The sequence below is a fragment of the Salpingoeca rosetta genome (genome assembly GCF_000188695.1).
Source record: "Salpingoeca rosetta unplaced genomic scaffold supercont1.28, whole genome shotgun sequence".
In the NCBI taxonomy this organism is placed as follows: Eukaryota; class Choanoflagellata; order Craspedida; family Salpingoecidae; genus Salpingoeca; species Salpingoeca rosetta.
The window spans coordinates 494,652-517,989 of record NW_004754906.1 but is presented as its reverse complement, the minus strand read 5'-3'; the positions used below and the strand labels follow the sequence as shown (position 1 = coordinate 517,989).

The 23,338-nt window shown below is 55.2% G+C and overlaps 3 protein-coding genes across 3 annotated transcripts; 1 reads left to right on the top strand and 2 right to left on the bottom strand.

Annotated features, from left to right (window-relative positions):
- The first annotated feature begins 133 nt into the window (after positions 1–133).
- Positions 134–13,934, top strand: PTSG_09386 (uncharacterized protein). The gene is made up of 21 exons (XM_004989586.1): positions 134–352; positions 499–659; positions 921–1,081; positions 1,492–1,567; positions 1,794–1,886; positions 2,090–2,138; positions 2,346–2,572; positions 2,849–3,337; positions 3,521–3,647; positions 3,811–3,877; positions 4,044–4,170; positions 4,447–4,528; positions 4,684–4,787; positions 4,990–5,104; positions 5,342–5,505; positions 5,702–11,325; positions 11,591–11,708; positions 12,022–12,144; positions 12,348–12,656; positions 12,959–13,090; positions 13,299–13,934. The coding sequence occupies exons 1-21, from the start codon at positions 199–201 to the stop codon at positions 13,476–13,478; spliced, it is 8,682 nt and encodes a 2,893-aa protein (XP_004989643.1). The 5' UTR covers positions 134–198; the 3' UTR covers positions 13,479–13,934.
- Positions 13,891–20,471, bottom strand: PTSG_09385 (uncharacterized protein). The gene is made up of 17 exons (XM_004989585.1): positions 20,405–20,471; positions 19,882–20,035; positions 19,612–19,713; positions 19,191–19,246; positions 18,838–18,928; positions 18,630–18,707; positions 18,278–18,400; positions 17,747–18,062; positions 17,283–17,421; positions 16,898–16,995; positions 16,634–16,779; positions 16,345–16,420; positions 16,019–16,146; positions 15,729–15,815; positions 15,276–15,450; positions 14,792–14,973; positions 13,891–14,485 (listed from the first exon to the last, which is right to left on the bottom strand). The coding sequence occupies exons 2-17, from the start codon at positions 19,975–19,977 to the stop codon at positions 14,399–14,401; spliced, it is 1,980 nt and encodes a 659-aa protein (XP_004989642.1). The 5' UTR covers positions 19,978–20,035; positions 20,405–20,471; the 3' UTR covers positions 13,891–14,398.
- Positions 20,472–22,852: 2,381 nt separating this feature from the next.
- PTSG_12879 (uncharacterized protein) lies at positions 22,853–23,204 on the bottom strand (the record flags this gene model as incomplete). The annotated part of the gene is made up of 2 exons (XM_004989584.1): positions 22,853–22,918; positions 22,992–23,204. 2 exons carry the CDS (start codon positions 23,202–23,204, stop codon positions 22,853–22,855), a joined length of 279 nt encoding a protein of 92 aa, XP_004989641.1.
- Positions 23,205–23,338: the final 134 nt, after the last annotated feature.

The following is a 23,338-nucleotide window of genomic DNA, read 5'->3' as shown; positions in this document are numbered from 1 at the left end:
GAGTCATCGCCCAATACGGGCTCACCGTACCCAATCACAGTCGCCGCATCGGCCCTTCCACAGCAGGCTGCATCCTCGGCACAAGCAAGGACACAGCCCCGCCAGCAACAACAACAACAACAACAACAACAACAACAACAACAACAACAACAACAACAACCGCAACACTATCGTGGAAGACGTGGTCTCTCATCCCTGATGCAGCAACGGGAAATGGCTGAACTTGTGACACAAGGAGTCCCACACGAGCGAGCACGCTTCACGCCACCTTTTGCTGCCTCTGAGCTCAGCGAAGAAGAGGGCTGGAACATCCGAACTGCCGCAACAACACCTCCTCACCACACGCGAACATGTGTGTATGTGTGTACCTGAGATCGTCCTTGCTCGCTCTTGCTGTCGCTGCCTGTGCCATCTGCTTCATCTCCTTGCTCATACAACACACCCAACCTCTGACACTCTCATCGTTTCTTGCGCCCACTTAAACCGCCACCCTTGCAGCTGCTGGACTGCTGTGCGCTGCGGACGAGGATGTGCTGCTTGCATCGGCAGACAAACTCCTGGTGCCGTCGATGTGCGAGGAGACGTGCCGCTTCATCGCTGACGTGCTTGTTCGCGACTTTCCCGCCGAAGCGTTCATGCTCTACCCTGCGCTCGTGCAGGTGCGAAGCTGTCGGGATCGACTTTTGTGTGTGTGTGTGTGTGTGTGTGTGTGTGTGTGTGTGTGTGTGTATGATACATGCGTTTGCACTTGTGTGTGTGTGTGTTTGTGTTTGTGTTTGCACTTGTGTGTGTGCGTACTTGTGTGCGTGGGCATGCGGATTTATGTCCTTTCGTCTACAAAGGAGCTACCACAGCACGCATCCTCAGAAACATGCTCTCGCTTTGTTCCTAATTATGACGTTGGTCGTGCTTCAATACAGGCGCTGTTCATCCCTCTGCAAGCAAACGCACCAGAAGGCGACATAGCCGCCGACAAGCACACTTTTACGCAGCGTCGTCGCTGTGTTATGCGAGCGCTCACCGCCATCGCTTCCAAGCTCTCCACCACCCTCTCTGCGGAATCAGACCCCGACATTGCTGCGTATGTGTTCCCGATACCGCGGCTTTCCTGCGCTTCGTTTGTGTGTTGGCGATTGGGTTCTTATTGGGTTCTTTGCTGCATTTACTTGTCTGCCTGATTGTTTTGTCGTGCTTGAGGATGGCCATTGACTTTATTGTATGCGTAACGGCAACCATCACCTACATCTGTCGATCTGTCAACCTGTCGATTGTAGCTCCCATGCACACACACACACTCACTCACTCACTCACTCACTCACTCACACACACACTCACTCACTCACTCACTCACACACACACTCAGTCACTCACTCACTCACACACACACTCACTCACTCACACACACACACACACTCACACACTCACTCACACACACACACACTCACACGCACACTCACTCACAACGTCCACATGCCCACGTCTATTCTGTAGGTTTCCACATGTGGCCGCTCAGACCGTACTCTCCTTCTGCGAATCAATCTTTTCGCTCGTTCTTCCCATCATTGCGGTACGATGTTCCGTGTGATGGAACATGCGTGCCAAGTACCAACACAGCTGCAGTCACAATTCTACTTGTCGACACCAGCGCCTCATCCTCAATTTCCAATGTTCACAACCACTCGTACACACATACATGCGCATGGACACTGTGGCTCTTCATGCCCTCATATCATGGCTCTTCGTGCCTTGACCCCTTAACACCCCCGCCACGTGTCGACTGCAACGTTTTGCAGAGCGGAGACGCTGCCCACGGCCTTGCACTCCTGCGCGCGTGCCTGCCTCTTGTCATGAGCGCTTCTTGGTCAAATGACCTGCGACTGACCACGGTTTGTGCTTGCGCATGCGTGCGCGTTTTATCTGTGTGTGTGTGTGTGTGTGTGTGTGTGTGTGTGTGTGTGTGTGTGTGTGTGTGTTGTAGCAAGAACACGGGCTGTGCCCCTTTGCGCTCCCCTTCACCTTCACACACACACACTCACTCACACACACACGTACATACACACACACACACATTTCGTGACTCGACACTTAGCTCACAAACGTGGTGGAATTGATAGCGAGCACATTGCGGGCCGTTCTCGGTAAGTCGCTGGCGGTGGTGTTTGTCAACCTGTGAGCAGTTGTGCTGATGACTCCATCCCTCCACAATCATGTCAACGCAGTTGTACTGCGCTTGTCGATGAATAGATGACATGCATCTCACCACACTCACGTACGTTCATGCTTTGGTATTGTGCTCTGCTGCTGTCGTTTCGTTTGTGTTTTTGCATGTATTCGTTCTCTTTCAGCCCGGCGACCCGTGTTGCTCTGCGGCCTTCCTTTACTGCACATCTTCTTGGACGTTGTACACGCGCTGACTGTGGAGAGTGCGCACGTGTCTGAGAATGTTGCCGTGCTGCTTGTTGCTGCCGCCTCAAACGACTGGCTGCATCACGCTCTTCCACCGCTGATGCCGCTCGCGTTGGCCTGCGCCCATCAAGCGGGTGTTGACACGGCCTCCCTAAAACGAGCAAATGTGCGTGTGTGTGTGTGTGTGTGTGTGTGTGTGTGTGTGTGTGTGTGTGTGTGTCTGTCTGTCTGTCTGTCTGTCTGTCTGTTTGTGTCTCTGCCTGTCTCTGTACCTGTCTGCCTGTCTCTGTGCCTGTGGGTGCATCTGCGGTTTGTGTATGTGAGATTGACGGCGTGTGGATAGATACGAGCATGTCTGCTGTTCTGCACCTCCTCTACCAGTACCGTTGCGTTCACCCATGTCACCATCATCATCAACACCACCCTCGCTGATGTCTGTCAGGCGTCTCGGGAAGCAGTCCAGGCCGCGTTTCGTGTGGTGGGCACCTTCGATCAAACATCGCCCCTCAAAATCTTTGAAGGAGTGCTCGCACGAGGGCAACAAGGATCAAAACGAAGGGCATTTGCCCACTTGCGCCGGCGCCTGGCAGATGCACATGCCGCCCTGCTTGTGGTGGATGACATTTCATCGTCAACAGCTTCTGCGTTTGTGCGGGCAGCCATAGGGCTCGCTGCCTGCATGCACACCGTGCCGGCCGACGCGACGGCAGCAACGTCTCTTGCACAATGTCTGCTGTTGCATCATGACGAACGCGTTCGCCTCGCCGCCATCACACATGTGCAGCACCTCTTGCACACGCACGTGCTTGAGCGCATTGTCCCCAGCACCAGCACAAAGTCCAAGTTTGTTCAGTCGCTTGTCCGTCTTCTCGCGCGCACTGATGCGCTGCCCACGCTCGCCATTCAAACCAAGTCCTTCTCCCATCGACAAGTGTGTTTGTGTGTGTGTGTGTGTGTTTGTGTGTGTGTGTGTGTTGTGATTACTGGCGTTGTGTATTCGTTTGTGTGCTTGTCTGTATGTGCATATGTGCGTGCGCGCGTGCGTGCGCATGTGCTGCAGCACTTCTTGCTTACTCTAACTTACGCTTACCTTCCCCTCTCTTTTAAAATCCAGACCGTGCACCAGTTTCATGCCCACACTTCCGTTTCCGGTGGCCACGCACAGGCGGCTCGGAGTGAGACGAGCGCTCTTGTCTCTGCAACATTCAAACTCTTTGAAACGCTGGTTGGCACAGCGCAAGGTACGACAACTTCGCTGCCACAAATACATCGTCCCTGTAGCGATTTAAATTGTCTTGCCACATTGTCACACGTCAGTCACTCGTCGCACCTTTCAACCACACCTTACATTCACACACGCGCACGCACGCACGCACGCACAAACAAACGATCACACGCATACAGGCGTGGAGGAGCTGGAGCCACAAATCCCATGGCTGCTCTTGCTCCTGCACCCGCAACTCAGCGAACAGTGCGTGCATGACATTGTTGTGTGAATACGCATGCGCTCTCCCTGCTTCCATTCAATTGATCGCAGTTGTATTTCTGCTTCGCTTCGCACATTCATTTTGACCAACCTCTTTGTGTTTGCATGATTTGGCATGGGTTTACTGCGTGCCTCCATTCAAACAATTCAGGCTGCTGTCGCAATGGAAGCCATACATTGCACCAGACGCACACACAACGGCGTGGTTCTTTCTGTGCTGCATGACATCTTCTCCAATGCTCGCACACTGGGCAGCGCAGCTCTTGCCTCCACATGAGGTCTGTGCATGTGTCCGTGCGTGCGTGCGTGTATGTGCATGTGTATGCGTATGTGTGTGTATGCGTAAGTGTGTGTTTGTGTGCGCGTGTCTTTGTAGTTGTATAGAAAGTGCTTGCATGTGTGCTTGCATGTGTGCTTGCATGAGCGACTGTGTTTGCGTGTGTGATGTCGTCAGCTCGCCTTTTGCATTCTGGTTTGGTCGTTTGTTCACTTGTACATACTCACGGTAATCAAGGGAACGTTGGCTCACATCAACAACTCACAATTGTGCGCAGACTGGAGCTGCGATATCTTGGAAGGAATACATGACTATGCTGTCAGCACCGCTTCAAACCAACCCTCACTCTCGCCTTCATGGTCGGTATGGTGAGAGTTGGTGATCTTTGCATACGATTTGGTGCTCGTTTGAAGCTCACACGCGCACGCGCGCACTCACACACTCACATATGCACTCACTCACTCACATATGCACGCACGCGCGCTCACACATATGTAACTTTCAATGCTTTCAGGGGTGTACGATGCAGCTGGATTTGGACGACTGTGCGATATGATTGTGATGCATTTGGAGAGCAATCAACCCCTCACTAGCACGCACGTGGAAGCACTGACCCAGGCACGTTTGTTGGCAAGCAGGGCAATGTGCTGCTGCGTGTTTTCACGTGTTGATGCGGTGTGATGGCATCTCATTTGAAGCTGAAGTATGCTGTTGTAATTGTACACGTCCTGTGTTTTACTCTTCTTGCACTTTGTGTGCGAATGAATCATGCGGTCCTCATTGCCGTGTGGGCTGTATTCGTGTGAAATCTTCTTTGCAGGTGTCCAAATTCTTGGAGGATGGCACATTGGTTGGGACTGCCATGCGGAAACGCATGCACACGGTGTGCTTGCTGTTGCTCTCGGACACAGCCACACAAGCCCGTATCCCACAAGGTTTGTTTGCTTCATGGTGAGACACGCGAGCGTGTACATTCGTGCGTACGCTTGTACAAACACAAACACTCGAACACAAGCACAACCACAACCACAAACAATCAGCCAGAATCACAAGCTCTATCACAGGCGCTTGCAAACACACTCGGTGAGGCGGGCATTCACTTGCTTTGAATTTGCTGGTGTACTCATCATGTTCAACGTTATCCCACGCCACGTGACATCTTTGTATTTCAGGCATGCTGGAAGGAGCGCTGGACGCGTGTGCACAGGTTCTCCTGTTGATGATTGATGCCCTCGTGTCGGAGAATGCTGCGCCACTGGCGTTGCTCTATCGAACACTCGTCAAGGTCACACAGGCCGCACCCGTCCTCGTGCATTTTCCACGAGCGTCGTCGTCGGTGCGTTGCTGCAAAGTATTGCTGATAATCGGCTGTGTCGGAAGAATTGCTCACTCACGCATGGGCACATGCATGTACTCACTCACTCACTCACTCACTCACTCACTCACTCACTCACTCACTCACTCACTCACTCACTCACTCACTCACTCACTCACTCACTCACTCACTCACTCATGTACACACGCACGTCCAGGCAAAAACATTGACGGTGGCTCTGGTGAGCCGCATCTTGTGGCAAGACTACGACGTCGACAGCGGGTTTCTGTCCCCGGAATGCCTTCACGTGCTTCGAACAGCCGTGCGCTCCCCTTTGTTCTGGACGCACATGAGCTCAGTCAGCGTTGGAGGCACAACAACACAGCAGCAGAGATCGCTGCTCACGACTGAGCAGCTCTTGCTCGTACTTGGACCTGAAGCAATACAATGGATCCAAGCCCGAGCAGCACAGCCGACGTCGCAATCGCCCTTGCGTGACGTTTTGATCCACACAGCACCTGCCTCCACACGCCAGCAGCAGCGGGAATCGGCCACGCCATTCCCCCAGTGCGTGCGCAAGACAGAACTTCTCATGCGACACAAATCGCTCGACGCCATCCAGGAGCTGGTGTCCCGACAGCAAATTTCGTTTCCCGCACACATCTCCCTCGATGAGGACGTGCTGAAGCTCGTGACAGCCGCTGCAACCGCCACGCCATGCATGCAGCACCTGGAACGCTGGGCCGTCGGGGTGACAGATATGCTTGCGTCGCAACTGCACGAGCCACACTCATGGCGGGCACGCGAGCAAGCGGGCAGCCACCTTCCCTCTGAGGAGCAAATGGCTCGGCTCATTGATCGGTTCACGCTGCTGATGCAAACTGAGCCCAGTCGCCCAGCCACATGTACGCCGGCTCTTGCCAGCCTATTGCGCTCTCTCGTCCGGCTATCGACGACAGCGGCGACAACAGCAGCTGTTGTGCCTGTTGCGAGCTCTGCACGTCATCCCCACACGGCACTGGGCAGGTCACGCGCGCGCTTCTCCGCATCATCACTGTCATCATCGCGGTACGCTGGCGAAGAAGACACGAGCGGCATTCCATCGACCCAAACATCGCTGCGCGCGGACACTGCCAACGCGGCGGGCAGCTCAGTGCCTACCTTTGTATCACATCTGTGCACCCTTCTTGAAGCCATCTCCTCCTTTGTGGACACACTCTCAACCAACGATGCCGACAATCAGAAGCATGCAGAAACAAACGGCCAGCAAACGCTGTCGTCCACAGAGACCGCACCATGGCGGCGACGGTGCGTGCGACGCCTGTGCCGGGTGCTGGACGCTGCGGCTGCCGACATTCAGCGCCTCATCTTGCGGGCAATGAAACGTGGCGAGAGTACAACAGCTGGCCAGGCAAGTGCTGGTGGTGGCAATGAAGGCGATGAGGATGGGTTCCGCAGTGCTGCTGCTGCGATGAGCGGCGCAAGCAGCGCGGCCACAAGCGCCCGCTTCATCTCAGACACCCTGGCCGCAGCAGCAGCAACAACAACTGCCACAACACTACCACCCACAACATCGCAGACGCGTGCACGCCAGCTTGGCACATCGTTTGGCGTCTGGCGCGCAAGTGCCACAACTAGCACCTCCTTTGCGACGACGGACAGCGACAGTGTCCCCCATCACGGTGACAACGAGGAGGCTAATGACGACACCTCACGAGGCAACGTTGGTGGCGAGCACGTGTTGAACCGCATTGTGCATGCGTTGCTGGATTTGGAGCTCGCTGTTGTTGCTGCATGCGGCAGGCTGAGGGTTGCTGCCCCGGTGGCACGGCTTCGAGAGCAGGCGCTGGTCACGCTTCAGGTTGCGCTCAACAACCCACACTACTTTGATCTGTTCGTTCTCGGGCGTGCGGTAGCCATGACGCAAGCCATCTGCCAAGCCGATGGCCCATTTGCACATGGCATCAGCACGAAGCTTGCTGCGCGCATCATCAACCTAGTTCTACCCATCATGCACCCTTTCATGGACACGACGCAAAAGGCGTGGTCTGGCACGTTCAGCTTCAAGGAGAAGGGTCACTTCAAGGCCACACTGAGCATTCTCGTCAGCTGCTTGCAGGCAATCCGGCGAAACACACACACTACTGGCCCCTTCTCGTCATCGTCGTCCTCACACCGACCTGGCACCCATGATGAAGACAACGGCGGTGGCAATGCGGATCACACATACGCGGTGGATGGAGCATCATCCCAGCGTGAAGGTGGTGCCAGTCGTCGGCGTACACGCGCACAACAGCACCAACAGCAACGGCTACACGCCGCTGGACGAGCATCCACAGCATCAGCAACGATGCTGCCACGCCCGGGCGAGCCACGATTGCGTGAGCGCGGGTCGGCGCTTCGGAAAAGTGGACACGGCAGTCAGCGCACACATTCGAAGCAAAACGCCCTGAAGAAGCATTTCATGACGCAACCGTCCCCGCTGGGCACGTATACACTATCAGCGTCACGACACCGGCAGTCGCGTGGTCATGCTGGCGGTGGTGGTCACGACCGTGGCGGAGGGAAACGAGGAAAGAGCAAGAGCGCTCGGGGAAGACACGACAGCACCCACACGCAAGATGTTGATGTGTTGCAGCTGTTTACCCCTTCGTCGCCGGCCTTCCAGCAACAGCAAGCGAACAGCGACGCGTCCAACGCAACACCAAGCGCAGGCGCTTCCTTGTCATGGTTGTTCGTGCTGATGCATGACAGAGACGCCGTGTTGGCGGCGCTTGCTCTGCAGTTGTTTGCATCTCTCGCCAGCAGCAGCCCGCTGGCGCTTCGACAGCTGTTGCGATGCACGCTGCCTGCGTCAGCTGTGTTTGGCGAAGGCTCCGACAACTCGGGTGCCGGTCCCAGCGCGCGTGGCGGGAGTGGTGCTGAGGATGATGGCGATGGCAATGAGCACGCTGAGGACGATTACAGTGGGGCGTCCGTCTCCGCGGTGGATGTGCTGTTCTCTCTGCTGTACCGGCGCGACGTGCGGCCGTGCGTGCGCGTTGCATGCATGGAGGCACTGTCATCGCTCGCCTCGCGCGTGCTGCTGCCACTTCCTGCTGATGCCTGGGCGGCCCTGCAGCAGCCTGGGGATGTTGACAGTGGTGATGATAATGGTAATGGCAATGGTGATGATGATGATGATGATACTACCGCCGCCGCTGTTGCTGCGAGCGTGAACGACGTCTCTGTGGGCGAGGGTGGGCGAATGATGACAGTGCGTGTGCGAACACACCGCGTGTTTGGGGCCATGCACTTCTTTGATTCGCTGCCTGCGCTGTGTGACGTTGGCCTGGGCGAGGAGGGGCTGAGTCTGTTCTGCACAACTGTGCACGGTTTGCTGCACCACCACGGTGCGCGGCTATTTGCGCGGGCACACGTGTGCACGGGCGTGGATGTCCTGCTACGCACGTGCTGGTCACAGTTGCATGTGTCAACAGCGGTGGAGAGCTCAACAAGAGAGAACGGTCATGGAAACCCCCATGACAACTGCGCGCACACGTTTGAGGCGACGATCCGCTCCCCCATGACCGTGACAGACACGCTGCTGTCTGCCACGCTGCGCCTGTGCCGGGCTGTGTACGCTGACATCAACGCGCCCTATTGGCTTCGCCAGGGGACGCTGTCCCGACTGCGGAAGTGGTGTTCCCGCCACCTGGCGACTACATTCATTCGCATGGGCCAACTTGTGCAACTTGCGGTGCCCACAACACACGAGCAAGTGCAGCAGCTTGTGCGACGCGGGTCTGTGAGTGTACGCGAACCAGTGGCAGCATCGTCTTCATCTTTCGATCAATCACAAAACCGCACCTCCAGTGTTGGAGCAAGCACTCACGGCGAGGCAGATGGTGGTGGTGGTGGGCACTGGACTGTGGAAGGCGCGGAGATGGGAGGCGGACAAGCGGGCACTGCAACACGTACGACGGGGGGTGATGATGCGTTTGAAGAAGCCGCAGTGCAAGTTCGCGTGGAGTTTGTTCAGCAGCTGTTGGCGCTGACGTCAGACATGTGCGCGTGCGCATGCCTCTGTGTGCAGGAGCCCGACGTGCGGCGCTCTCTGTTGCAGCAGCACCGCAGAGGCGACGGAGCCAACACGAGAGCTGGGAATGGTGGCGCTGAAGAGGATCTCCACTTGACGACAGCATATGATGTGTTGGAAGCGGCAGCTGTGCACGTTCCCGAGTTTCTGCGCGTGTGCCGGCGACTGGGTGCTGGTCTTATTCCCGCGCTGACTGTTGGCTTGCCACGGGCTGAGGTGCAAGGCTACGTGAGCTCCCTCACGTTCACGTTCCAGCAATGCACGGGCATGTTACACGTGCTTGTGTGCCAGTTCCAGCCCGCCCACTGGCTGGCACTGCTTGAGAACATGCCTCACCTCGCACAACAATATAGCCACCAGGAGCAACAGCAGCAGAGTCATCGATATCGACACAATGGTGGTGGTGGCATTGTCCTGGCTGGGACCAAAGAAGGCGAGAGTGGTGGTAGCGAGGGCGCAGCACAGGAAGAACCAGCATCATCATCATCATCAGCAGCAGCAGCAGCAGTGTTGTCATCTGCGCAATTGGTTGGCCCACCCGTTGTCGATTTCATGCTACACGATGTGCTGGCCAACCTGCAGTCACTGCGACACCTGTGGGACGAGTGTTTCGACATTGGGGACCTGGGCGGCGCGCGCACGCATCTGTGTGGGCTGCTGTCCCAGTTTTGCGTGTTTGTGCAAGGGCTATCGGACACGCAGACGCTGGAGCCAATTCGCCAGCTGTGTGCGGCGTCGCTGCGACGCCTGAAGGAGCATGAGCAGGACGCGATTGCTCGACACGACAACATGCGGCTGGCTCGCGTACGCACTGCCATTCACGACACGCTCCGCGTCATCACGTGCTGCTTGTATCACGACCCGGACGAAGCGTGCACTGTGGACGCGCTCACGCCGCTCATGTCTGCGCTCGAGGGAGCCCACACATGCTGCAGTGGCACAGACACCCTGCGTCAGGGGTGGCTGCGTGCGGTGACGAGCGTGCTTGCCACGGTGCAGGCCATCGACTCTGAGGCGCTGGCTCAGTTTGAAGAGGTGATTCGGCTTGTCCTGAAGCGGTTTGCCTCGGCTGCCGTGAAGGCTGAGGAAGCTGCCCTCATCCTGGGGCTGTGCAAGCACGTGTGTGCCTGCTCCAAGTTCCGCCCGCTGCTGCAGAGCGAGCGCATGCTGGATGTGATTCGCGACAAGTGGCTCAAGGTCAGCTTGGCAGCAGGTGGAAACGGTGGCAACAAAGCGGCGAGCCGGCGAAGAGGTTCAGTTCACTCCCACGGCGAAGGTGTGGAGCGTGGTGAACACGGTTCTGGTGGCTTTTCACAAGCCGGCAATGGCGGTAGCAGTGGTAATGGCGGTAGCAGCAGCGGGGTTGGTCCACCAGAGCTGCAGCTTCAGCTGTGTGCGTTCTTGGCGACATACACGTTGTACCCCGAAGGCCGCGTGCGTGTGTCGCGGCTGGCAATCACGGACGGCGTCATTTCGCTCACGTCTGAGAAGCGGCATCCGACGGTTGCGCTGACGGCGCTTTATGCGCTCCGGAACATGTGCTACTACACGAGCACCACGCTGCCCACGGCTGCGCTTGTGCGGTGCTTTGCAAAGCTGCTTCGCCGCAGCAGTCGCGCAAGGAGGCGCCATCCCAGGCACGCGCCGCAGGACGGTTCCGGAAGTGCAGGTGCTGATGACGACGTGCAGATGTTTGTGCGCCAGCAAACGATTGCGCTGTGTCGCGATGGCTTGGCCGCACTGCAGCAGCTGCACCACAAGGCGTTTACGAACGCCCTCCAAGGCCTGGACGAGCCCCTGCGCACGCTTGCTGCTGCCTGAGGCGACGGGTGTGTGTGCCTGTGTGTCTGTGTCTGTGTCTGTGTCTGTGTCTGTGTCTGTGCTTGTGTGTGTGTGTGTGTGTGTGTGTGTGTGTGTGTGTGTGTGCCTGTGTGCTTGTGTGTGTGCTTGTGTGTCTGTGTCTGTGTCTGTGTCTGTGTCTGTGTCTGTGTCTGTGTTATGTGGAGTTGTGCGCAATACTGAAGTCAGTTTCAAGGCCCTGGCGACACTTCCCGAAACAATCCGTCTCGACAAGTGTGCGCTCGTCAACTTTGAGTTTCTCGAGGCGCCAACCACCACGTCGCAGTATCTCCTCACCGCCCACAAGGTCCAACCTTGCTCCTGTTGTGCATTTTGCAGTGAGCGACAAGCTGCGTGTGCATGCGTGCGTGTGTGTGTCTGTGTCTGTGTGTGTCTGTGTGTCTGTGTGTGTGTGTGTGTGTACATTTTGCAGTGAGCGACAAGCAGCGTGTGTCTGTGTGTGTGTCTGTGTCTGTGTGTGTGTGTGTGTGTGTGTGTGTGTGTGTGTGTGTGTGTGTGTGTGTGTGTGTGTGTGGATGTGTGTGTGTGTGACATTGCCGATGCACCATCCTGCAGCTTACACTCTCCCTTTCTTGCGCTTCGTGCCCTTCATTTGACAGGGTGAGTTCTTCCAGCTTGCGCACAACACCACGGAGGCGCCGTTCAGTCCACCGGCCATCCCCGCCCCAGCAAAAGCGACACGCATGTTCTATGTCGCTGTCTCAGCATACACCGTCGAGACGGTACGTTGGTGCAACATGTGGTTTGTCGCTGCTTGTGTGTTTGTCTGGTTGTCTGGTTGTCTGTTTATTGGGTTGGTTGGTTGGCTGTTTGGTTGGTGGACGTTTACACTTCAAACCAACGGTCTCCCTCTCACCCACAATCAACCCTCCCCCATGCCTTCCTCTCCTCCACCCCCCTCCCATCTCCTTTCAACTCGCTCAAGGCCGGGTGGGTGTATGGGCAGTGCGGCGAGCTCGACTTTCTCATCACTCCCAGCGACGTGCCATCGGACTGGCCATTTGGCCTCAACACGTCCAGCATCGGGAAGCTGCTGCCACAGCTGCAGAAGAAGTACCCCAACCGCCCCATGGACATCAAGTTTGATGCACAGGAGATTCCGGTGCGTCTCGACGTGCGTCCGTCGGGCGGCAGCGCGTATCTCTTCTTCCTCCTCACTGCCGATGTTGTGGACAAGGACAACAAGAAGATCCCCGTCTTCTCCATGAATGTCACCGTGAAGGCCTCCGCCAATGTGCGTGTGTGGAGGGGGCTGCGTACGGTCTCTCTGTGTGTGTGTGTGTCTGTGTCTGTGTGTCTGTGTCTGCATGTGTGTCTGTGTGTGTGTGTGTCTGTGTCTGTATGTGTGTCTGTGTCTGCATGTGTGTCTGTGTCTGTTTCTGTGTGTGTGTATGTGTGACTGTGTCTGTCTGTCTGTCTGTCTGTCTGTCTGTCTGTCTGTGTGTGTGTGTGTGTGTGTGCATCCGTCTGTTCACCTCTGTTCCGCCCCATCCTCTGCTCACCCGCTCCTTGTCTTGTGCTTGTCTTCGACATCAGGCGTGGGTGACGCCGGACCATTACTTGCACGGCAATCTCACGTTCCTCAACGTGAACCTCACCCTCGTGTCCACGCAAATTGGACCCATTGATGTCAGCGTTCTCGACAGCGTCATCGCATTCTTCTGCCAGGTGCAAATGTCTCTGCATGTGTGTGAATGTGTTTGTGTTTGTGTGTCTGTGCCTGTGTCTGTGCCTGTGTCTGTGCCTGTGTCTGTGAGACAGTAATCGTGTGCAGCGTGTTCACGCTCAGCCACCGCTGTGGATGAGAGCGAACCTGTCTCCAACACTCACCGCATTTGCACACGCACACACACGCACACACACTTGCACACCACAGGAGGCGCTTGTTCCCGGCATCAACAAGGCGATTGCAAAAGGACTGCCCATTCCAACCATTGATGGTGTGGAGTTCACGAACACCCAGGTCGTGTTTGACAACGCATACCTGCTCATTGACACAGACATCAAGTATGTGCCGCCATCCTACCTCGGCTGGGACCACATTGGCGAGGAATGAGCAATGCATGCAGCTCCGTGTGCGCTCGTGTGCACTTGTGCATGTTCATGCGTGGTGCACGCGCACACACATGCACATACACGCGCACATGCACACACATGAGCGAGCGCCACATTTCCCCACTACCACTCTTGCATCTTCGCACACCCCCTTCGTTGAGAACGACAACGTGCCCTTTGAGTTCTGCCCTTCTCCGTTTGTGTGCACGCCCTTATGCCGTTAGTAGCACAGCCCCTTTTATCAAATCAACCGACACCACTTGTAGTTCACATGTGTGCACTATGCATTATAGCGTGCGCGCTGCTCGACTTGTTAGTTTGCTTTGTGCACGTTCCATGCAGCGATGCGACGCATGTATCCACCAATCCCCACCCCACCCATCCCCTTTCTTCCTGTTTTCTGTGACTTCTTGTCACTGTTACGTGTTCACTTCTTCAACTACAACATGCCTTCGTCACAGCATCGTGATCCAGCGAGAGAGACCAACAAAGACAGAGAGGGAAGCCATGTCACATCAACCCAACACGACGAAAGCAAACACACACACACACACAAGCAAGGCGTCAAGTAAGTAATTCAGCAAGCAAGCAAGGAAGATAAGGCAAAGGCAACACGACACACGACAACAGCAAAAGCATGGTACAAAACTTACAAAAGAAAAGGGTGCCATCATTTGGCTTTCTGGCATTGAACGGAGGGCGAGGGGTGGAAATCATCATGCGAAGCATCACACACAACGCGTGCATCGCAAACGGTTGATGTGACAATTGCTCATCAACATGTTGCGCCCGAGCCGCCCACCTCAAAAACAAAACAGGACAAGAAAGAATGATAGGAACATCACGGCATCAGCTCACACACCCCATCGTCCATCCATCCAACAAAATTCATCTTAGCAGCACGTGCATGCAAGCAACGCATCAGAGATCGTCGTCATCATCGTCATCACTGCTGCCGATACGACCACCAGTTCCGGCCAGGAAGTGCTGCTGCAGCGAATCGTGGTGCTGAGGCATGTACAGACGGACGTGTGTGTGTGTGTGTGTGTGTGTGTGTGTGTGTGTGTGTGTGTGTGTGTGTGTGTGGTGTGTGTGTGTGTGTGTGTGTGTGTGTGTGTGTGTGTGTGTGTGTGTGTTATTCGGGGATTGGTCATACTTGAGAATGATACAAGACACGGAGCCCACAAGATACCCGCTCACAACACAGGAATCCTTCATCCAAATGTTGACTTTGCGGGCATGACCAGAAGCACACACGCACACACGCACACGCACACACGCACACACGCACACACACGCACACACACAACGTACCCTCTTGGTGGTGAGAAGCTTGAGCGGAATATCGCCGCTGATGGCTGCATCCTCCATATCGGTAGACTCAATCGCCACGTTGCCCGCGTTGGCAAGTTGGAGCGTGGCCAGGAACTTCCTGGCAACCTCGTAGGGGTCTTTTGCGCACACGACCTCGCTGAACATGCGCGGTGCATTGCGGACTGCGGTACAAGAGACATGGAGTGCATAGCGTTGCACGCGGTGATATATGGTGAGGCGAGCAGCACGACTGGATGGGAAGGCCGCCAAGACACCATCGTCGCTTGATCACACCACACACGCGTCCAACTCTCCCATCGTACCTTTCGCACTCATTCACAGAAATTGACACACTCACAAACACACAAACACACAAACACACAAACACACTCACTCACACACACATTCACGCACATGCATACACACATGTGCACAAACACACAATTAATTCCAGGTGCAGCAAATGGGGCAGGGTTGAACGCACGTTTGCCCTTTGTGGGGAAGGATTCGAGGACCTCTGATCCGTATTCGTGAATGTCAAACGGACGGTGTTTGGACTCCTCCTCCAACACAGGACGAATGCGGTCCTCCCACTCCTGCACGCGACGCGAGAGCTCAGTCTCCTGCACGTACTTCTGTGACTCTGCAACAAATCGCGCCTGTGGCAGGAGAGTATTGGACGAGGGAGGTGTGAAGCACACGGGTGGTAACGCATTATGGAGTGTTGAATGAGAACAAACGCCAACGCGAGCATGAACACAAACGCTACGGCATGTTGCAACGGTGCACATTCCACAATACGTATTTTCAATCCACAACTTCATCGGATGCACAAACACATGGAACTACACCATCTTACAATGTGCACAACACAACACAACACAACACAGGACAACACGACACGGCACAGCACAACACAACACAGCACCGCACTAACCACGTGCAGGCGAACGAGCTGCTCGTATGTTGTCGTCACCTCCACATCACCACGTGCATTCCCATCGGATTCCGCAACGTCAAACTCCTGGCAGTGACGATGGATGGTGATGTGCGATGATGGTGATGATGGTTGTGTGGGTGAGGGAGAAAGGGAAAGAGGATGTCACTGAGCGAGAATGAAAGACCAAGCCCTGGGAATGACAGTGTGCAACAACAACACGAGTGCAGCCCACTCCACCACGCTGGCTCACACACGAGAATGCAATCAACGCAACCTGGTGCCCGCACCTCGGATGGACCAAAGTCCGCGTGTGCAACCGTGTTGAAGTCCCCATCGCCAAAATCATCATCGTCATCGTTGCCTCCGAAGTCGTCTGCAAACGCATCGTCGTTGTCGTTGTCCGAATGCGTGAAACCTGCAGCACCCAGAGCAAGTTGCGTGGATGGAGATGCTTGAGAGGCAACAGAACGCAGTGCGCACATATCAACGCATAAACGCACGCCCACGCACACCCACGCACACACAAACCCGTACTTGCATGCACGCAAACGCACGCACATGCACATGTATGCACGCAAGCAAACAATGAAGCACGATGCAAATGCCGGCGAACCTTGCCAAGCGTCTGCCTGTGCCTCTGACTGCTCGTGCTGTTGCCTCCACACTTCTTGCAACGCTTTCTCTTGCTCCTGTGTGCGCCCCAAGCGGGGAAATGCATGGGAGTCAGTGTGTCAGTGTTCGCAAGAGCCAGCGTGATGACAAGCAGTATCACTTTCGCATACACGACGCAAGCAACCTATGCACAGCAGCAAAAGCAACAAAAAAAAAAACACGCCCTGTAATTGACAAACTTGAAGCAGTGACCACCACCACCATCACCACCATCACCACGCGGCACGTACCAGCTTCTGCTGCTTGCGGCGCTGTGCGGCAACAGTGGCACGCTTCCTGTCCTCCTTGTGCACAATGTGCTCAACAGCAGCAAAGGCGGGGTCGACGGCCAACAGCGAGCTGCGAGACGCGCCGCGCCGGGCTTGCCGTTGCCGCACTGGCCGTGCAGCAATGGATTGTTTGGTGGTGAGAGGAGCATGAGCGCGTTGTGGTGGTCATATGCAGGGTTCATCAGCAGTTCTGCTGAGCAGTGCCTGCAGGCAGTTTCAACTGACCTGTCTGGAAGAATGTGGACAGCGACGGCAGCTTCTGCTTCTGTGTCTTCTGTGCTTTTGCCTTTGCAAGCGTGGAGATGGACTTGGGAAGCCGGTAGCTGTCAGTGCACAAGAACGAAACATGGGGACAATTGTGGGGGACGAAATACAGAAATTAGCACGCGCAAGCACAGAAATCAGCACGCGCAAGCAAGCAACGTACATGTCGCTGCTGAGACAAACAAACGCAGCGCACAAGCACACACACACAAACACAGACAGACAAACAAACAAGCAAACACACAAACACGCGCACACAAACAAACAAACAAACAAACAAACAAACACACACACACAAACACACAAACACACACACAAACAAACAAACTCACAAACAATCGCACACCTGTTGAGCTTGGTGAATGGGGCGCTCCTTGCCGCAGCGGTGATCTGGTCTGTTTGACTGTGTGGATCAACTTTTGCCCACGGATCATCATCGTCATCATTGTCCTGCACCCACACGGGCGTCGAGCCAGCACCGGGGCCTTTGGCGATGTGTGTGTGTGTGTGTGTGTGTGTGTGTGTGTGTGTGTGTGTGTGTGTGTGTGTGTGTGGTGTGTGTGTGTGTGTGTGTGTGTGTGTGTGTGTGTGTGGTGTGTGTGTGTGTGTGTGTTGGGGGGGGGGGGGGTGATCATGTGCGATGTTGGCGAAGTTGTTTGAGAAAGGACTGGCGTCACAGCCAGCGCGCTTGCACATGCTAACAAGCTACCACACTACACGCAGCACACTAAGCGCTAGCCAAACGCACACACCACAACAGGCACCAAACACACGCATCCCAAACACACACGCACACACGCACACACACACCTGTCTGGAATGTGACGTGCTTGGTTGCTGCAGCAGCGCCATCACCCATGCCCGCACCATCAAACCCATCATCGTCATCACCATGGTCAAAGTCACCAGCAAAGAGGCCATCATCGTTGTCATCGTCGTCATCACCTCCGCCTATGGCCATGGGAGCACCGCCCTCCACAGCACCAGCCTGCGGTGGGGCGTTGCTGATGTGGGAGAGGAGTTGGGAGGCGGGGCGGCTTGGCACTGGCAGCGTCTGATCAGCCAACTGCACGTCGTCCAAACCTGGAAGGAGCGCGCCAGACTCGTGCACAATTGACGTGTTCATCTGGTCCGTGGATGCAAGCATGGGCAGGGTGGGGGGGGGGGGTCCGAAGTGAGGGGGGGGGGTGCGAAGTGAATGTGAGGAGGGAGGAAGGGGAGGTGAGGTGGGAGCAACCCACGCACAGAAATTTGCAACCGCAAAGCTGCATACATTCACACACGCACACGCATCCAAGCATATGTACATTTGTGCGAACTTGTGAGCAAGACAACACATACTCTGAAGTCGTGTCTGTTGCCAATTGCGGTTCCATTGGCTGCAAAGAGCTGTGACGAGGGCACGTCGCTCGTGGCGGGGAGCAGTGCAGGCGGCATCAACTTCAGGCTCAGCGCCTCAATCTCCTGCATGTGGTGTTGTGTGTGTGTGTGTGTGTTGGTGGACATTGATGGATTGGGTGTTGGAGACGGTTGGATGAAGCGTGGATGAGCGGATGCAGGGATGTGCAGTTTGAATGGTGACCTCAACTGAACACACGAGAGCTTCGTGGTATTGAGATGCGTTCATGTTTGTCCAAGAGTTTACGGCTACACCCACACGAGCCGCATTTTCCACGTGCATGCACACACTCACGCGTCGTGTTCGCTCGCGCTCCTTGAGGCGAAGCGTGGCCTCGTCCTGCTGGTTTGGAAGGTCGTCCAGAGACAGAAACTGCAGAGATCGCCACGAGTGGGCAGGAAAAGGAAGCACTAGCTGGTGAGACCTCGCAACAGCACACATCTGCTCCAGCCCGTGTTCTATTCACAACAGGTGTATGCCTGTCATCTCGGTGTGCACTGACCTCCTCCTGCGCCTGTTTGTCCAAGAGGAGCAGCTCCTCCACGTCTGCATCCTCACCCTTGTCGTTGATGGACGAGGTGTGCTGCGCCAGTCTGCGAGTTGTGTGTGGTTGTGTGTGAGATGGAATGGGGCGTGGGTGGGTTGTAAGGAAATGAGAGAGAGAGAGAGTGTGTGTGTGTGTGTCTGTGCGTGCGTCTGTGTGTCTGTGCGCCTGTCTGTCTGTCTGTCTGTGTGTCTGTGTGTGTGCCACAGTGCGTCTGTGCGTCTGTGTGTCTGTGTGTGTGTGTGTGTGAGTTGCCAAGCTCAAATGGCACCGAGAGCATGTGAGGGTGTCAGAACAAACGAGTGTCATACCGTTTTGATGCAAGCAGATCGAGCGTGTCATAGACAAGCTTGTACAGGTACTCCACCTACAGCAGCACAAGTGATCGTGTGCGTGGGTGTATGGTGTATGTGTGCGAGAGAGGGCAAATTTGAGCGTAAGTCTGCAAGTGGGCCTTTGTTTGACACAACGAGTAATGACAAGACCCGAGGCTACGTTGCTCAACTTCCATTCCAACCCCGCTCCATGCGCAGCATATGCGTGTACGTGTGATTGAGTGAGTGTGTGTGTGTGTGTGTGTGTGTGTGCGAGCGAGTGCGTGTGTGTGTGTGTGTGTGTGTGTTGCGTTTGTTGATACACATCTTCTCCACGCACGCACACACACACACGCACACACACACACTCACTCACTCACACGCTCACACACTCCCTCGACACTGCAGTCCTGGTTACCTTGCGACTGTAGACGCACGCAGAACCTTGGATGAGCAAAGCGGCCTCTGCAAAGTTGAAGTTGCCTTCTTCGCCCTGAAACTCGAACGAGAGCTCCTCAATCTGGAGTTTGTGCGTGTGTGTGTGTATGTGTGTGTGCGTGTGTGTATGTGAGTGTGTGTGATTGTGTGTTGGGTGGGTGTTGGGTGGGTGAGCGAAGATCTGCACACCATTTGCCGGGCAAATGCCACTTGGTCACATGCACACATGCACACATGCACAAATGCACACCTCGCCGAGGTAGCGCTCAAGCTCTCGAGCAACATCCACGTTCCAATTGTCTGCCAGGTCCCGGATGGGTTTCAGCAGATGCACGTAGCGACTCATGGTTCAGGCTTTGTTCTATGAACTTCCAAGCCCACTGTCTCGAGCCTTTTCAACTGCACTACCAACAGCCACGCAGACAAACAGAAGTGAACCGGCTTGTTGGGTGAACTTGGTTGTGTGTGTGTCTGTCTGTCTGTCTGTCTGTGTGTGTGTGTGTGTGTGTCTGTCTGTGTGTGTGTGTGTGTGTGTCTGTGTGTCTGTGTCTGTGTCTGTCTGTGTGTGTGTGTGTCTGTGTCTGTGTCTGTGTCCACTTGTGTTTCTATCTTTGGCTTTCTGTATCTCTGTGTGTGCGCGTGTGTGTGTGACGATCGAAGCAACCCGCTCGCTCCCCCCCCCATCCCGGGCAGTGCGAAGCGAAGGGCACATATTATCAAGCAAGTCCTTACAACTCCACAGCACCCCAACACCATCACAAACGCAAACTCACCACAGACCGAAAAAACGGTTTGTCGCTGTGCTGGTTTTGTTTTCTTCGCGGCAGCCTTGGCTCGAAAATTTGTCCAAGTATTCCATAATAAATCTACACAGACCGTTTGTCGAAAGCCATTGTAAATCATTCGTGGATAATCGTGGGAACCATCGGGACGATGCGGACGCTGTACTGTGGCCGTTCAGCAGCAGGCGGCAGAAACGCAGAAACACAACGACACAACAGCAGCAGCGGCTTGGCTCGGTTGGCTGGCTGCCATTTTCTTCGACCACGCACACGTGGACAGCACACACATTGTGCCTGCACTCACGCGTATGCACCGCGCGCGTGCGCTGTTCTCCATTTTCTCCCCGACAAGATTGGTAAGCCACGACGACTATGACCTTCCCTCCTTTGACGCTTCTTTCCCCTCCCTTCCCCCTCTCTTCCCCCTCTCTTCCCCTGTCTCGCTCCAAAGAAGCCTGCCCACGCTGTCCTGGTTGATGCGAACACGCAAATACATTCGCGAGCCACTGAACTTGTTCTTGAAGAACTGTATTTCGATTTCCCTTGCTGACGGGTGTCGTGGCGGCAGAGCGCGTGCTGTGAGCGCTGTCTCCTCCCTCTTTGTACTGGAGTGGTCGGCAACTGTTGCTCTCTGGTGCTCTTTGAAAATCTCACGCGTGTGGTTCTTCCTCCTGCTTGTCTGGCGTTTGTGTATGTGTATTGCCTGCAGGCTTACCAAGCAGGAAGGATGGCTGACTCTTTGGGACCAGGGACCAAGGAGGGCGTCCCTCACAGCCTCACTGATACCTGGAAGTAAGTAAGCGCGCCCTGTGCTCTCCAACACCCTCTTTCTCTTTGTAGCTCTTTTACATCTGTTTCCACAGTTTTTCAGCCTGTTGTTTCCTCTTTCCACCCTTCCGCTCCTCTCTTGTCCTTTTGCATGCCGGGTGATGCGAAATCAGCTAATACAGCGAGCAATCCAACAACTGAATGAACGTTGTTCTCTTGAAGATCGTATTCGATTCCCCTGCTGACGACATGCCTGCACGCACACACATGTGTGTGTATCCTTCACACTTTCTTTTCTTTTGTCTCTCAGTGCTGTTCGCGCTTGTATGCTGCACATCTTCATAACCTCACACGAGTCTTTACCCCACGCTCCCTTTGAGTGCAGGCGAATGTGATGCAGTGGCACCTTGTCACATCACTGGGACAGGCTTCAAGCTCGAAAAAGAAGCATGAACGATCACAAGAACATGAGGACACGGCAGCGCCGTGCCGCTCCTTTGATTTCCTTGCTCACTTACGGCACAACAGGACACGCGACACACGCTCGCTTTGCGACATTGCGTGCGCGTGACTTGCTTTATGTAACCTTTTCTTTCAACCCTGAGCAATGATCGCTCGACAGTCACACTGCCTCGTGACTTATGCATCTAACTCTTCCTTGAAGTTATGTTACATTACCTTAACATAAGCCAGTAAAACCACCAGAAGAGAAGCACAGATCAAACAAGGCACGCCCACCAAGCAAACCACAACAACCTACCCGACAAGCAGCCGAGAACCGAGGTGCTTTGTTCAAACAAGCCCAGCGCAATCTCACTCGCGCGCACGCGCTCTCCCATGCACACAAACAGACCAACACACACGCACCACCATCCGACCAGCGACAAGCTGGACCAACACGTGTCAACGTCGCCAGCCAAGCGATCGAAGAAGCAAAACACAGCAAACCCACACAAACAGGTCCCCACTCCATCGTGGAAGATTTGCGGTCCTGTTGAAGATTTGTCGTCCTGTTGGTCAACATTCACCCCCACCCTTGCCTTGAAGTGCTGTGAACCTTCGTGGCCAACAGAGAAACACCCTCAAGCCAGAAAACAACTCGCCGAAGCTCCGAAGAGCAGCTGAGAGAGTACGCACTTGCGCAGAGCGCGGCGGTTCATTTTCCTCCCAGCATTTGCTTGCAGGCAACACCACACAGACCCCACGCGTGCCACCGTTCGAGCGAGGCAGACCCTTTCCCAACACACATTGACTGGTGAGTGAGCACGCTCTAACTGAGCGAAGCAGTGCAAATTTCGAGAGGAGTTTGTTCGAGTTCCACGAAGGACATTGCTCCAGCCTGTTGGCTTCCCTCCTTCCTTTGTCCTCCCTCCTCCCTTCTTCCTCCCTTCTTCCTCCCTTCTTCCTCCCTTCTTCTCCTTCCGCGCTTCCACGCTGTTGCGTGCGTGTGTGCGTGTGTGCGTGTGCGAGTGTGTGTCAGATGAGGACAATAGCGAAATTATCATGAACAATCCAACCCCGACGCACAAGAGACATGCACGCAGTCGTGCCAGTGCGGTGACGATTGTCTTTCGCCTTACCCATTGCCGATGATACACACGCACGTGTACTACACGTACACGCGCACTTTGTTGACATCAGTCCCCCTTCCCCCTCTTTCCTTTCTCCAAGCTACTTCAGGGTTGCTTGTTCCTCTTTCTTCTTGATATCCAGGACAATGTGCCCATTTCCAATGAACTCACACACACACACACACACACACACACACACACACACACACACACACACACACACACACACACACACACACACACGACGACGACGACGACACGACCTTGATCTCGCCGGTCTTGAGGGCGTGGACGAGAGCGTCCTGGTCGACACACGCGCCGCGGGCCGTGTTGACGATGATGGCGCTGTTCTTCATCTTCTTGAACGTCTCCGCGTTGAAGATGTTGGTCGTCTCCGGCGTCAGCGCGCACGTGGCCACGATGATGTCGCTCTCACGCATCAGCGTGTCCATGTCCACTGTCCAGGTGAACGAAGGGAACGAACAAGGGTGTGTGTGTGTGTGTGTGTGTGTGTGTGTGTGTGTGTGTGTGTGTGTGTGTGTGTGTGTGTGTGTGTGTGTGTGTGTGTGTGTGTGTGTGTGTGTGT

Coding starts and splice junctions, on each gene's coding strand:
- PTSG_09386 (XM_004989586.1), top strand. CDS start 199: ATGCAGCAACGGGAAATGGCTGAACTTGTGACACAAGGAGTCCCACAC. Junction 2,139..2,345: donor CACATTGCGGGCCGTTCTCG/GTAAGTCGCTGG, acceptor GTTCTCTTTCAG/CCCGGCGACCCGTGTTGCTC. Junction 12,145..12,347: donor CAGCATACACCGTCGAGACG/GTACGTTGGTGC, acceptor AACTCGCTCAAG/GCCGGGTGGGTGTATGGGCA.
- PTSG_09385 (XM_004989585.1), bottom strand. CDS start 19,977: ATGAGTCGCTACGTGCATCTGCTGAAACCCATCCGGGACCTGGCAGAC. Junction 16,780..16,897: donor GTCCACATTCTTCCAGACAG/GTCAGTTGAAAC, acceptor CTGCACGGCCAG/TGCGGCAACGGCAAGCCCGG. Junction 16,421..16,633: donor GCCGCAAGCAGCAGAAGCTG/GTACGTGCCGCG, acceptor GGGCGCACACAG/GAGCAAGAGAAAGCGTTGCA.